Source organism: Heterodontus francisci, chromosome 4 (assembly GCF_036365525.1).
Source record: "Heterodontus francisci isolate sHetFra1 chromosome 4, sHetFra1.hap1, whole genome shotgun sequence".
In the NCBI taxonomy this organism is placed as follows: domain Eukaryota; kingdom Metazoa; phylum Chordata; class Chondrichthyes; order Heterodontiformes; family Heterodontidae; genus Heterodontus; species Heterodontus francisci.
In genome coordinates this window covers 474143-487754 of record NC_090374.1, presented here as the reverse complement: position 1 = coordinate 487754, position 13612 = coordinate 474143, and the positions used below count along the sequence as shown (strand labels likewise).

General features: G+C 50.4%; 1 protein-coding gene across 2 annotated transcripts in view; it reads right to left on the bottom strand.

The window, feature by feature from the left end:
• nup155 (nucleoporin 155) overlaps positions 1–13612 on the bottom strand; it is a 560589-nt gene that overhangs the window by 481309 nt on the left and 65668 nt on the right. For both annotated transcript variants that reach the window (XM_068029070.1, XM_068029071.1), the window contains exons 3-5: positions 7467–7604; positions 5359–5455; positions 3768–3838 (exon numbers count right to left, since the gene is read on the bottom strand). In XM_068029070.1, the coding sequence (XP_067885171.1) occupies positions 3768–3838; positions 5359–5455; positions 7467–7604 (306 nt within the window). The remainder of the gene's footprint in view (positions 1–3767; positions 3839–5358; positions 5456–7466; positions 7605–13612) is intronic.

Genomic DNA, 13612 nt, shown 5'->3' with positions numbered 1-13612 from the left:
CACTGTCCCGAGCAGCAGTGTCCACTACAGCGATGGTCACAATCCCTGTCCCGTGCAACAATGTCCACTATATCGATGGTCACAATTCCTGTCCCGAGCAACAATGTCCACTATATCGATGGTCACAATCTCTGTCCCGAGCAACAATGTCCACTACATCGATGGTCACAATCCCTGTCCCGAGCAACAATGTCCACTATACCGATGGTCACAATCCCTGTCCCGAGCAACAATGTCCACTACATCGATGGTCACAATCCCTGTCCCGAGCAACAATGTCCACTATATCGATCAGTCACAATCCCTGTCCCGAGCAACAATGTGTTCACTACATCAATCGGTCAGTCCCTGTCCCGAGCAGCAGTGGGCACTACATCAATCGGTCAGTCCCTGTCAACAGCAGCAGTGTTCACTGCATCAATCAGTCAGTCCCTGTCCCGAGCAGCAGTGGGCACTACATCAATCAGTCAGTCCACGTCCCAAGCAGCAGTGTTCACTACATCAATCGGTCAGTCCCTGTCCCGAGCTGCAGTGTTCACTACATCAATCGGTCAGTCCCTGTCCCGAGCAGCAATGTCCACAAAATCGATGGTCACAATCCCTGTCCCGAGCAGCAGAGTCCACTACATCGATGGTCACAATCTCTGTCCCGAGCAACAATGTCCACTATATCGATGGTCACAATCCCTGTCCCGAGCAACAATGTCCACTATATCGATGGTCACAATCCCTGTCCCGAGCAACAATGTCCACTACATCGATGGTCACAATCCCTGTCCCGAGCAACAATGTCCACTACATCGATGGTCACAATCCCTGTCCCGAGCAACAATGTCCACTACATCGATGGTCACAATCTCTGTCCCGAGCAACAATGTCCACTACATCGATGGTCACAATCCCTGATCCGAGCAACAATGGCCACTATATCGATGGTCACAATCCCTGTCCCGAGCAACAATGTCCACTACATCGATGGTCACAATCCCTGTCCCGAGCAACAATGTCCACTACATCGATGGTCACAATCCCTGTCCCGAGCAACAATGTCCACTACATCGATGGTCACAATCCCTGTCCCGAGCAACAATGTCCACTACATCGATGGTCACAATCCCTGTCCCGAGCAACAATGTCCAGTACATCGATGGTCCCAATCCCTGTCCCGAGCAACAATGTCCACTCTTTCGATGGTCACAATCCCTGTCCCGAGCAACAATGTCCACTACATCGATGGTCACAATCCCTGATCTGAGCAACAATGTCCACTACATCGATGGTCACAATCCCTGTCCCGAGCAACAATGTCCACTACATCGATGGTCACAATCCCTGTCCCGAGCAACAATGTCCACTATATCGATGGTGACAATCCCTGTCCCGAGCAACAATGTCCACTACTTCAATGGTCACAATCCCTGATCTGAGGAACAATGTCCACTGTATCGATGGTGACAATCCCTGTCCCGAGCAACAATGTCCACTACATCGATGGTCACAATCCCTGTCCCGAGCAGCAGTGTCCACTATATCGATGGTCACAATCCCTGTCCCGAGCAACAATGTCCACTACATCGATGGTCACAATCCCTGATCCGAGCAACAATGTGTCCACTACATCGATGGTCACAATCCCTGTCCCGAGCAGCAGTGTTCACTACATCAATCGGTCAGTCCCTGTCCCGAGCAGCAGCGTTCACTACATCAATCGGTCAGTCCCTGTCCCGAGCAGCAGTGTTCACTACATCAACTGGTCACATTCCCTGTCCCGAGCTGCAGTGTTCACTACATCAATCGGTCAGTCCCCGCCCCGAGCTGCAGTGTTCACTACATCAATCGGTCAGTCCCTGTCCCGAGCAGCAGTGTTCACTACATCAATGGTCACAATCCCTGTCCCGAGCAGCAGTGTCCCCTACATCGATGGTCACAATCCCTGTCCCGAGCAACAATGTCCACTATATCGATGGTCACAATCTCGGTCCCGAGCAACAATGTCCACTATATCGATGGTCACAATCCCTGTCCCGAGCAACAATGTCCACTACATCGATGGTCACAATCCCTGATCCGAGCAACAATGTGTCCACTACATCGATGGTCACAATCCCTGTCCCGAGCAGCAGTGTTCACTACATCAATCGGTCAGTCCCCGCCCCGAGCTGCAGTGTTCACTACATCAATCGGTCAGTCCCTGTCCCGAGCAGCAGTGTTCACTACATCAATTGGTCACATTCCCTGTCCCGAGCTGCAGTGTTCACTACATCAATCGGTCAGTCCCTGTCCCGAGCAGCAGTGTTCACTACATCAATCGGTCAGTCCCTGTCCCGAGCAGCAGTGTTCACTACATCAATCGGTCAGTCCCCGTCCCGAGCTGCAGTGTTCACTACATCAATCGGTCAGTCCCTGTCCCGAGCAGCAGTGTTCACTACATCAATCGGTCAGTCCCCGTCCCGAGCTGCAGTGTTCACTACATCAATCGGTCAGTCCCTGTCCCGAGCAGCAGTGTTCACTACATCAATCGGTCAGTCCCTGCCCCGAGCAGCAGTGTTCACTACATCAATCGGTCAGTCCCTGTCCCGAGCAGCAGTGTTCACTACATCAATCGGTCAGTCCCTGTCCCGAGCAGCAGTGTTCACTACATCAATCGGTCAGTCCCTGTCCCGAGCAGCAGTGTTCACTACATCAATTGGTCACATTCCCTGTCCCGAGCTGCAGTGTTCACTACATCAACTGGTCACATTCCCTGTCCCGAGCTGCAGTGTTCACTACATCAATCGGTCAGTCCCCGCCCCGAGCTGCAGTGTTCACTACATCAATCGGTCAGTCCCTGTCCCGAGCAGCAGTGTTCACTACATCAATTGGTCACATTCCCTGTCCCGAGCTGCAGTGTTCACTACATCAATCGGTCAGTCCCCGTCCCGAGCTGCAGTGTTCACTACATCAATCGGTCAGTCCCTGTCCCGAGCTGCAGTGTTCACTACATCAATCGGTCAGTCCCCGTCCCGAGCTGCAGTGTTCACTACATCAATCGGTCAGTCCCTGTCCCGAGCAGCAGTGTTCACTACATCAATTGGTCACATTCCCTGTCCCGAGCTGCAGTGTTCACTACATCAATCGGATACAGTTCCTGTCCCGAGCAGCAGTGTTCACTACATCAATCGGTCAGTCCCTGTCCCGAACAGCAGTGTTCACTACATCAATCGGTCAGTCCCCGTCCCGAGCAGCAGTGTTCACTACATCAATCGGTCAGTCCCCGTCCCGAGCTGCAGTGTTCACTACATCAATCGGTCAGTTCCTGTCCCGAGCAGCAGTGTTCACTACATCAATCGGTCAGTCCCCGTCCCGAGCTGCAGTGTTCACTACATCAATCGGATACAGTTCCTGTCCCGAGCAGCAGTGTTCACTACATCAATCGGTCACAGTCCCCATCCCGAGCAGCAGTTGTCACTACATCAATCGGTCAGTCCCCGTCCCGAGCAGCAGTGTTCACTACATCGACTGGTCACAGTCCTTGTCCCGAGCAGCAGTGGCCTGTCATAGTTTTCCAGTGGAGTGGACTGTGGATATGACATGTCAGCAGTGAGTGAGGCAGGGAAACCCGGAGCCTCATGCCCATGGGAAAGCAGATGCACAGACTCAAATCCGACCCCAGACACAAGTCTATTCTGGGTGTGAACTGAGAGCCCAACTGGCAGCTTTGAAATGCATCGCAGTGTCTGGTCAGCAGCCTTGCTGCTTAGAAACCGGAATTGGAATAGACCACTTACCTCCTCTGGGTTTTACCAGTCCCACCGACAGAATTGTTTCACTCAGCCCATCAAAATAAGCCAAATCGCCCCTGAAAATGAAGCAGTGAATGAGCATGGGAGAGAACATGGATCCCACAGCACTGGATAAAGCCATTCTGCCCAACCAGTCAACGCAGGTGCGAACATTCCAGACATGCCTCCTCCCAGTCAAATTACCCCTTCCAAACCGGGCCCATCCCTCTGTTCCCAACCTGCCCCCATTCCCGCCCTGCCCCCGTCCCCTTCTCCCTCATTTGTCTGTCAGACTTCCCCTTTAATGCATAAACACTTTTTCATTCAACGACTTGTGGTAGCAGATCGCACCTTCTCACCACTTCCTGGGTAAAGAATTCCTCCGAAATTCTTTATTTCATCTTTTCATGACTTAACTTGAAGCCTCTTTGTTGTAGAATCACTCAAAAAAGGAAAGTTTTTCCACATCCAACCACTTGAATCTAATCATTTTCAAGACTTTTATCAGGTTACCTCTCAGTGTTCTATTCCAGAGCAAAGCAGCCCTGCTTTTCAATTTTTCCTGACAGTTACATTGCTCCAGTGATTCAAGATGCTTTCTTTTATGTGGAGAGGAGCAATGCTCTGTGTGGTCCAGCCAAGGCTCCAGAGAATTGTGATATTACCTTCCTGCTTTCTATTACATTCCTGTTTGACTTGTATCTCACAGGATCATCTTCTTCTTAGGTAGTCCCTTGGGAACGAGGATGACTTTCTTCCACTCCAGGGTTGTGGGTCCTTAGGTGACTGAAGAATCCAATTCTGGATCTGCACACTTTACCACAAAGGGGGCAGGTAGTGTTTGGTGAGGCAAGTGAATAGGATGCTCGAATTTCCGAACGCTCCTTCCACTGTTTGCACATGGTCACTGCCTGGACATGTCGGTGGTGTTCGAACCAGCTGGCACCTTCGCAGATACTTGTTCCCCATTTTGGGCAAGAGATTCCCATGAGTCAGTGGAGATGTCACATTTTTTTCAGGAGGCTTGAAGGACATTTTTGCAGCATTTCCTCTGCCCCCCTGTTAACCTCTTGCCGTGACGGAGTTCAGAGTAGAAGGCTTGTTTTGGGAGTCTTGTGTCAGGCATGCGGACGATGTGACCCGCCCAATGTAACTGACTAGCCATGACCAGTGTCTCAATACTGTGGGTGTTGGCCTGAGAGAGGACACAGATATTGGAGTGCCTGTCCTGCCACTGAATTTGCAGGATCTTGTGGAGGCATCGCTGGTGATATTTCTCCAGGACTTTGAAATGTCTGTAGTGTCCATGTCTTCACATACAGGAGAGCAGGTAACACTGTGGCCCTGTAGACCATGGATCTGGTGTCAGATTTGAGGTCTTTGGTGTCCAACATTCTTTTCCTCAGATGACTGAGGACTGCCTTGAGAGCCTCCTCTCAGCAAGGGCAGACATGGACGATGAAACTCAGCATTGCCTCCAGTCGCCTGAGCAAAAGAGAGTATGAAGACAAAAACCTTAAAGCTGGCATCAAGCTCAACTCACAGGATACCCTCTAGAACACACACGCGGGGCAATCCTGCCAATTGCTCTACTTACCCATCCTCGTAATTCCACATGAAGATGTCACTGTCGATGGTAAGCCAGGCCTTGCCAATCTCAGGGAAAACACCCATCATACAATTGCATTGCATATCTGTCACGGATGTAAGGAACCAACAGATTCGCTGAGGCTTCAGGAGGTCCAAATAACTGAACCCATTACTGAGTAACCAAGATCATGGCTGAACCCGAGAGCAACCGGGCCCCCAAAGTGTACCCCGAGAGCAACCGGGCTCCCAGAGTGTACCCCGAGAGCGACCGGGCCCCCAGAGTGTACCCCGAGAGCAACCGGGCACCCAGAGTGTACCCCGAGAGCAACCGGGCACCCAGAGTGTACCCAGAGAGCAACCGGGCACCCAGAGTGTACCCCGAGAGCAACCGGGCACCCAGAGTGTACCCCAAGAGCGACCGGGCCCCACAGCGAACCCCGAGAGCCACCGGGCCCCACAGTGAACCCCCGAGAGTGACCGGGCCCCACAGTGAACCCCGAGAGCGACCAGGCCCCACAGCGAACCCCGAGAGCGACCAGGCCCCACAGTGAACCCCGAGAGTGACCAGGCCCCCATAGTGAACCCCGAGAGCGACCGGGCCCCCATAGTGTACCCCGAGAGCGACTGGGCCCCCATAGTGAACCCCGAGAGCGACCGGGCCCCATAGTGTACCCCGAGAGCGACTGGGCCCCCATAGTGAACCCCGAGAGCGACCAGGCCCCACAGTGAACCCCGAGAGCGACTGGGCCCCCATAGTGAACCCCGAGAGCGACCAGGCCCCCATAGTGAACCCCGAGAGCGATCAGGCCCCACAGTGAACCCCGAGCGCGACTAGGCCCCACAGTGAACCCCGAGAGCGACCAGGCCCCACAGTGAACCCCGAGAGCGACCAGGCCCCCATAGTGAACCCCGAGAGCGACCCGGCCCCACCGTGAACCCCGAGAGCGTCCGGGCCCCCATAGTGAACCCCGAGAGCGACTGGGCCCCCATAGTGAACCCCGAGAGCGACCGGGCCCCCATAGTGAACCCCGAGAGCGACCAGGCCCCACAGTGAACCCCTGAGAGCGACCGGGCCCCACAGTGAACCCCCGAGAGTGACCGGGCCCCACAGTGAACCCCCGAGAGTGACCAGGCCCCACAGTGAACCCCGAGAGCGACTGGGCCCCCATAGTGAACCCCGAGAGCGACTGGGCCCCCATAGTGAACCCCGAGAGCGACCAGGCCCCCATAGTGAACCCCGAGAGCGACCAGGCCCCACAGTGAACCCCTGAGAGCGACCGGGCCCCACAGTGAACCCCCGAGAGTGACCAGGCCCCACAGTGAACCCCCGAGAGTGACCGGGCCCCACAGTGAACCCCGAGAGCGACCGGGCCCCACAGTGAACCCCCGAGAATGACCAAGTCCCACAGTGAACCCTGAGAGTGACCAAGCCCCACAGTGAACCCCCGAGAGTGACCAGGCCCCACAGTGAACCCCCGAGAGTGACCGGGCCCCACAGTGAACCCCGAAAGCGACCGGGCCCCACAGTGAACCCCCGAGAATGACCAAGCCCCATAGTGAACCCTGAGAGTGACCAAGCCCCACAGTGAACCCTGAGAGCGACCGGGCCCCACAGTGAACCCCCGAGAGCGACCGGGCCCCACAGTGAACCCCCGAGAGTGACCAAGCCCCACAGTGAACCCTGAGAGCGACCGGGCCCCACAGTGAACCCCGAGAGCGACCGGGCCCCACAGTGAACCCCCGAGAGCGACCGAGCCCCATTGTGAACCCCGAGAACGACCGGGCCTGATACTTTACCCCAGTTTGGATGGACTGGCAGCAATGTGTCGCTTTGCGCGCGCGTCTGTCTGCATGCCTGTACACGATTGTGTGTGCCCCCGTCTCTGTGTGTGTGTGTGCCCGTCTCTGCGCGCATCCGTCTGTGTGTGTGCTCTCAGTCACGGTGCAGTTGTTTCTATGTTTTCTCCATGTTTGTACATTCAGGGATGGCTTAGAAAACAAGGTGCTGTTACAACACCTGATCCACAGCCAGCGCAGCCTGAGCATCGCACACACCCGCAGCGCTAACGCTGCATGGTTAAGCCGCTGAGCCACTTTACAATCATCGAAAGATACGTCCAAACTGCTCGACCAGTTCAGGAGGGAGCGGGACTCTCCGGATAGGGCTAAGCTCCGGGAGGTTAGGTAGAGATACCAGGGCAGGTCCTTGGAGAGGATAATCCATGTCTGTCATCCCGGATAGGGATGGACTGTCTGCAATTAAGGAGAAAGAGTGCAGTCAGGAAACCCATCAAGTACGTCAGCACATACCCACCAACTCCGCGTGTAGTCTGGATTTTATTACTGCTCCCTTACATGTTTTTAACATATTTTCTGATTTTTGTCCTCTTTTGACGTCAGAAAGGGTCAGCACTGTAGAACAGAATGAAAGCCATTGGTGTTTAACAACATCAACCACAGTGTGAGCTTGCAACACAATCATGTTCCCTCGACACTGAGCCAAACACTCCGAGGGTACAGCACGGAACTAGATAGAGTAAAACTCCCCAAAAAAAAAGAGTTAGCTAGAGAGTACAGTTCCTTCTACAAAAAAAATGGAGTTAAATACAGAGTAAAGCTCCCTCTGTAAATACACCCCATGGGCAACGAAAGATTGGGATGAGTTGAAGGCTGGGATGAAATTGAGTTTGGGGTTGAGGTGAAGCTGGAAAAAAAAACGAGGTTAGATACAGAGTAAAGCTCCGTCGACAGTGTCCCATCAAACACTCCCAGAACAAGTACAGCACGGGGTGAGATACAGAGTAAAGCTCCCTCTGTCTCATCAAACACTCAGAGGGTTGCACAACCAAGACCTGTTGTCTTACTGCCCAGGTGTGAAATGGAATATTTATGCTTAGACCTCACACCCAGTAAAAACATAATATGAAAGCAGGAATAGGTCATACGATCCCTTGAGCCTGCACTGCCATTCAATAAGATAATGGCTGATCTGTATCAGCTCCACTGTCCTACTCTATCCCCATATCCCTTGATTTCTTTGGAGATCAATAGATTTTTTGAGAATTGTAAGGTTATTAGGTTAAGTTACTTAACCAGAGTAGTAATTCAATGCCAGTGTAGTGCTAAGTATATAAGCCGTACATCCCAAAGACTGGAGGATCGTATCAAACAACATGTCCCATCCACTGTTCGCAATGGGTAAGGTACAGGCCATACCTAACCAGCCCATACTTGCAAAACTCAAAACAGTGTCCAACATTAGATGTGATTCCGCGACTGGACAACATTTGCTAAATAATCCACAGTGTGCTAAGAATTACGCTGACAACCAAGTTAAGATGGTCAGTCGGGCTCGCAATGTGGCACATTTGCACATACTGGAAGCCACATATATTAATACACATGGCCCTGTTCTTTGCAGACAGAAAGAATATGGACACACATTGTGCCTGTTTCAGCTGAACAAAATAAGTGACAGCCATTCGCTGGTTCATTCCTCGGGGCAATGCCTTGACCAGAGTCAAGCTGCCTGGTTTAAATTTCAAACACAGCTTGGCAGTTAACTGTCAGTCACCGTAAACTGGTGCATTCTCCAAGGCAACGCCTCTACCAATCAGAATTCACTTGTCAACCAATCAGCACTCTCTTCTCATGCAGTATAAATTGTTGTTTTCTCTTACATTGGTTATTCTTCCGTATTGTCCTGATGAGTGCAAGACAAAAAGCTTCGAAAACGTCTCTACTTTCAGCAATTTTCAAGAGTAGTAATTGCTACGAAGAGTAGTAATTGGGTAGAGCAGGGACAGGAATGGATGTTGCGGGTTCCGGGATTTAGATGTTTCACTAAGAACAGAGAAGATGGTAAAAGAGGGGGGGGTGTGGCATTGTTAATCAAGGAAAGTATTACAGCGGCAGAAAGGACGCTTGAGGACTCGTCTACTGAGGTAGTCTGTGCCGAGGTTAGAAACAGGAGAGGAGAGGTCACCCTGTTGGGAATTTTCTATAGACCTCCAAATAGTTCCAGAGATGTAGAGGAAAGGATAGCAAAGATGATTCTTGACAGGAGCGAGAGTAACAGGGTAGTTGTTATGGGGGACTTTAACTTTCCAAATATTGACTGGAAATACTATAGTTCGAGTACTTTAGATGGGTCAGTTTTTGTCCAGTGTGTGCAGGAGGGTTTTCTGACACAGTATGTAGACAGGCCAACCAGGGGCGATGCCACATTGGATTTGGTACTGGGAAATGAACCCAGCCAGGTGTTAGATTTAGAAGTTGGTGAGCACTTTGGTGATAGTGATCACAATTCGGTTAGGTTTACCTTAGCGATGGGCAGGGACAGGCATATACAGCAGGGCAAGAATTATAGCTGGGGGAAAGGAAATTATGATACGATTAAGCAAGATTTAGGATGCGTAGGATGGGGAAGGAAACTGCAGGGGATGGGCACAATCGAAATGTGGAGCTTATTCAAGGAGCAGCTACTGCGTGTCCTTGATAAGTATGTACCTGTCAGGCAGGGAGGAAGTTGTTGAGCGAGGGAGCCGTGGTTTACTAAAGAAGTTGAAGAGCTTGTCAAGAGGAAGAAGAAGGCTTATGTTAGGATGAGGCGTGAAGGCTCAGTTAGGGCGCTTGAGAGTTACAAGCTAGCCAGGAAGGATCTAAAGGGAGAGATAAGAAGAGCAAGGAGAGGACACGAGAAGTCATTGGCGGATAGGATCAAAGAAAACCCTAAGGCTTTCTATAGGCATATCAGGAATAAAAGAATGACTAGAGATAGGTTAGGGCCAATCAAGGATAGTAGTGGGAAGTTGTGTGTGGAATCGGAGGAGATAGGGGAAGTGTTAAATGAATATTTTTCGTCAGTATTTACAGTGGAGAAAGAAAATGTTGTCGAGGAGAATACTGAGATACAGACTACTAGGCTAGATGGGATTGAGGTTCACAAGGAGGAGGTGTTAGCAATTTTGGAAAGTGTGAAAATAGATAAGTCCCCTGGGCCAGATGGGATTTATCCTAGGATTCTCTGGGAAGCCAGGGAGGAGATTGCAGAGCCTTTGTCCTTGATTTTTACGTCGTCATTGTCGACAGGAATAGTGCCGGAAGACTGGAGGATAGCAAATGTTGTCCCCTTGTTCAAGAAGGGGAGTAGAGACAGCCCTGGTAATTATAGACCTGTGAGCCTTACTTCGGTTGTGGGTAAAATGTTGGAAAAGGTTATAAGAGATAGGATTTATAATCATCTTGAAAAGAATAAGTTCATTAGAGATAGTCAGCACGGTTTTGTGAAGGGTAGGTCGTGCCTCACAAACCTTATTGAGTTTTTTGACAAGGTGACCAAACAGGTGGATGAGGGTAAAGCCGTGGATGTGGTCTATATGGATTTTAGTAAGGCGTTTGATAAAGTTCCCCACGGTAGGCTATTGCAGAAAATACAGAAGTATGGGATTGAAGGTGAATTAGTGCTTTGGATCAGAAATTGGCTAGCTGAAAGAAGACAGAGGGTGGTGGTTGATGGTAAATGTTCATCCTGGAGTATAGTTTCCAGTGGTGTACCGCAAGGATCTGTTTTGGGGCCACTGCTGTTTGTCATTTTTATAAATGACCTGGATGAGGGTGTAGAAGGGTGGGTTAGTAAATTTGCGGATGACACGAAGGTCGGTGGAGTTGTGGATAGTGCCGAAGGATGTTGTAGGTTACAGAGGGACATAGATAGGCTGCAGAGCTGGGCTGAGAGATGGCAAATGGAGTTTAATGCGGAAAAGTGTGAGGTGATTCACTTCGGAAGGAGTAACAGGATTGCAGAATACTGGGCTAATGGGAAGATTCTTGGTAGTGTAGATGAGCAGAGAGATCTTGGTGTCCAGGTACATAAATCCCTGAAAGTTGCCACCCAGGTTAATAGAGCTGTTAAGAAGGCATATGGTGTGTTAGCTTTTATTAGTAGGGGGATCGAGTTTAGGAGCCACGAGGTCATGCTGCAGCTGTACAGAACTCTGGTGCGGCCGCACCTGGAGTATTGCGTGCAGTTCTGGTCACCGCATTATAGGAAGGATGTGGAAGCTTTGGAAAAGGTGCAGAGGAGATTTACTAGGGTGTTGCCTGGAATGGAGGGAAGGTCTTACGAGGAAAGGCTGAGGGACTTGAGGTTGTTTTCGTTAGAGAGAAGGAGGAGAAGAGGTGACTTAATAGAGACATATAAGATAATCAGAGGGTTGGACAGGGTGGATATTGAGAGCCTTTTTCCTCGGATGGTGATGGCAAACACGAGGGGACATAGCTTTAAGTTGAGGGGTGATAGATATAGGACAGATGTCAGAGGTAGTTTCTTTACTCAGAGAGTAGTAGGGGCGTGGAACGCCCTGCCTGCAACAGTAGTAGACTCGCCAACCTTAAGGGCATTTAAGTGGTCATTGGATAGACATATGGATGAAAATGGAATAGTGTAGGTCAGATGGTTTCACAGGTCGGCGCAACATCGAGGGCTGAAGGGCCTGTACTGCGCTGTAATGTTCTATGCTAAAATCCAGTTATTATAAACTAACTAACTTTAACGAATTATCATAAACTAACAATTAGCTATATGAGAATCCTTCGTTGTAGTTTGGTAAAGTGGGAAAACTTAGGAAATAGGGCACAGTATAGACAAGATGTCAAAGTAAAAGGATTCTGGGAGATTGTCAAGTTTTAAAATGCTTACTTGCAATAAAAGGGTGAAACCTGAAGAACAGACAGTAAAAACAGCTTCTGTGTAGATTCGTCTCATAATGAGATAGGAACCTTGGAATGTAAAAGCATTGAGATAAGTAGTAAACTCAAAAGGGTACTACTTGCGAAAATCCAAAAGGTTAGCAACCATCACAAAATGATGGTTGGTTAAGAAAGGCATCCTTTAACACAAGACTAATCACTGATTGGGAGAAAGAAGGGTTAATTGGAAAGCTGCTAGGATTCACTGTGGTGCATCCGCGATGCTGAGGACGTCATGAATAGCACGTTTAGCAAGGTGGTCACACCGCAAGTAATGGCTGCACAGGCAGAAAAGGGATGGATGACTGTCAGGCGGAGTAGTAGGCGCAGGCAGGTAGTGCAGGAGTCCCCGATGGCCATCCCACTCTCAAACAGATATACTGCTTTGGAAACTGTTGGGGAGGTGAATGGCCTCCCGGGGGAAGCAGCAACAGTGATGTTCGTGGCACCACAGATGGCTCTGCTGCACAGCAGGAAAAAGACTGGGAGAGCCATAGTGATAGGAGATTCAATTTTAAGGGGATCAGACAGGCATTTCTGTGGCCACAAACGAAAGAACAAAGAACAGTACAGCACAGGAACAGGCCATTCGGCCCTCCAAGCCTGCGCCGATCTTGATGCCTGCCTAAACTAAATCCTTCTGCACTTCCGGGGACCGTATCCTTCTATTCCCATCCTATTCAAGTATTGTCAAGATGCCTCTTAAACGTCGCTATCGTACCTGCTTCCACCACCTCCCCCGGCAACAAGTTCCAGGCACTCACCACCCTCTGTGTAAAGAACTTGCCTCGCACATCCCCTCTAAACTTTGCCCCTCACACCTTAAACCTATGCCCCCTAGTAACTGACTGTTCCACCCTGGGAAAAAGATTCTGACTATCCACTCTGTCCATGCCGCTCATAACTTTGTAAACCTCTATCATGTCGCCCCTCCACCTCCGTCGTTCCAGTGAAAACAATCCGGTTTATCCAACCTCACCTCATCGCTAATGCCCTCCAGACCAGGCAACATCCTGGTAAACCTCTTCTGTACCCTCTCCAAAGTCTCCACGTCCTTCTGGTAGTGTGGCGACCAGAATTGCACGCAATATTCTAAGTGTGGCCTAACTAAAGTTCTGTACAGCTGCAGCACGACTTGCCAATTTTTATACTCTATGCCCCGATCGATGAAGGCAAGCATGCCGTATGCCTTCTTGACTACCTTATCCACCTGCGTTGCCACTTTCAGTGACCTGTGGACCTGTACGCCCAGATCTCTCGGCCTGTCGATACTCCTAAGGGTTCTGCCATTTACTGTATACGTCCCACTTGTATTAGACCTTCCAAAATGCATTACCTCACATTTGTCCGGATTAAACTCCATCGGCCATTTCTCCACCCAAGTCTCCAACCGATCTATATCCTGCTGTATCCTCTGACAATCCTCATCACTATCCACAACTCCTCCAACCTTTGTGTCGTCCGCAAACTTACTCATCAGACCAGCTACATTTTCCTCCAAATCATTTATA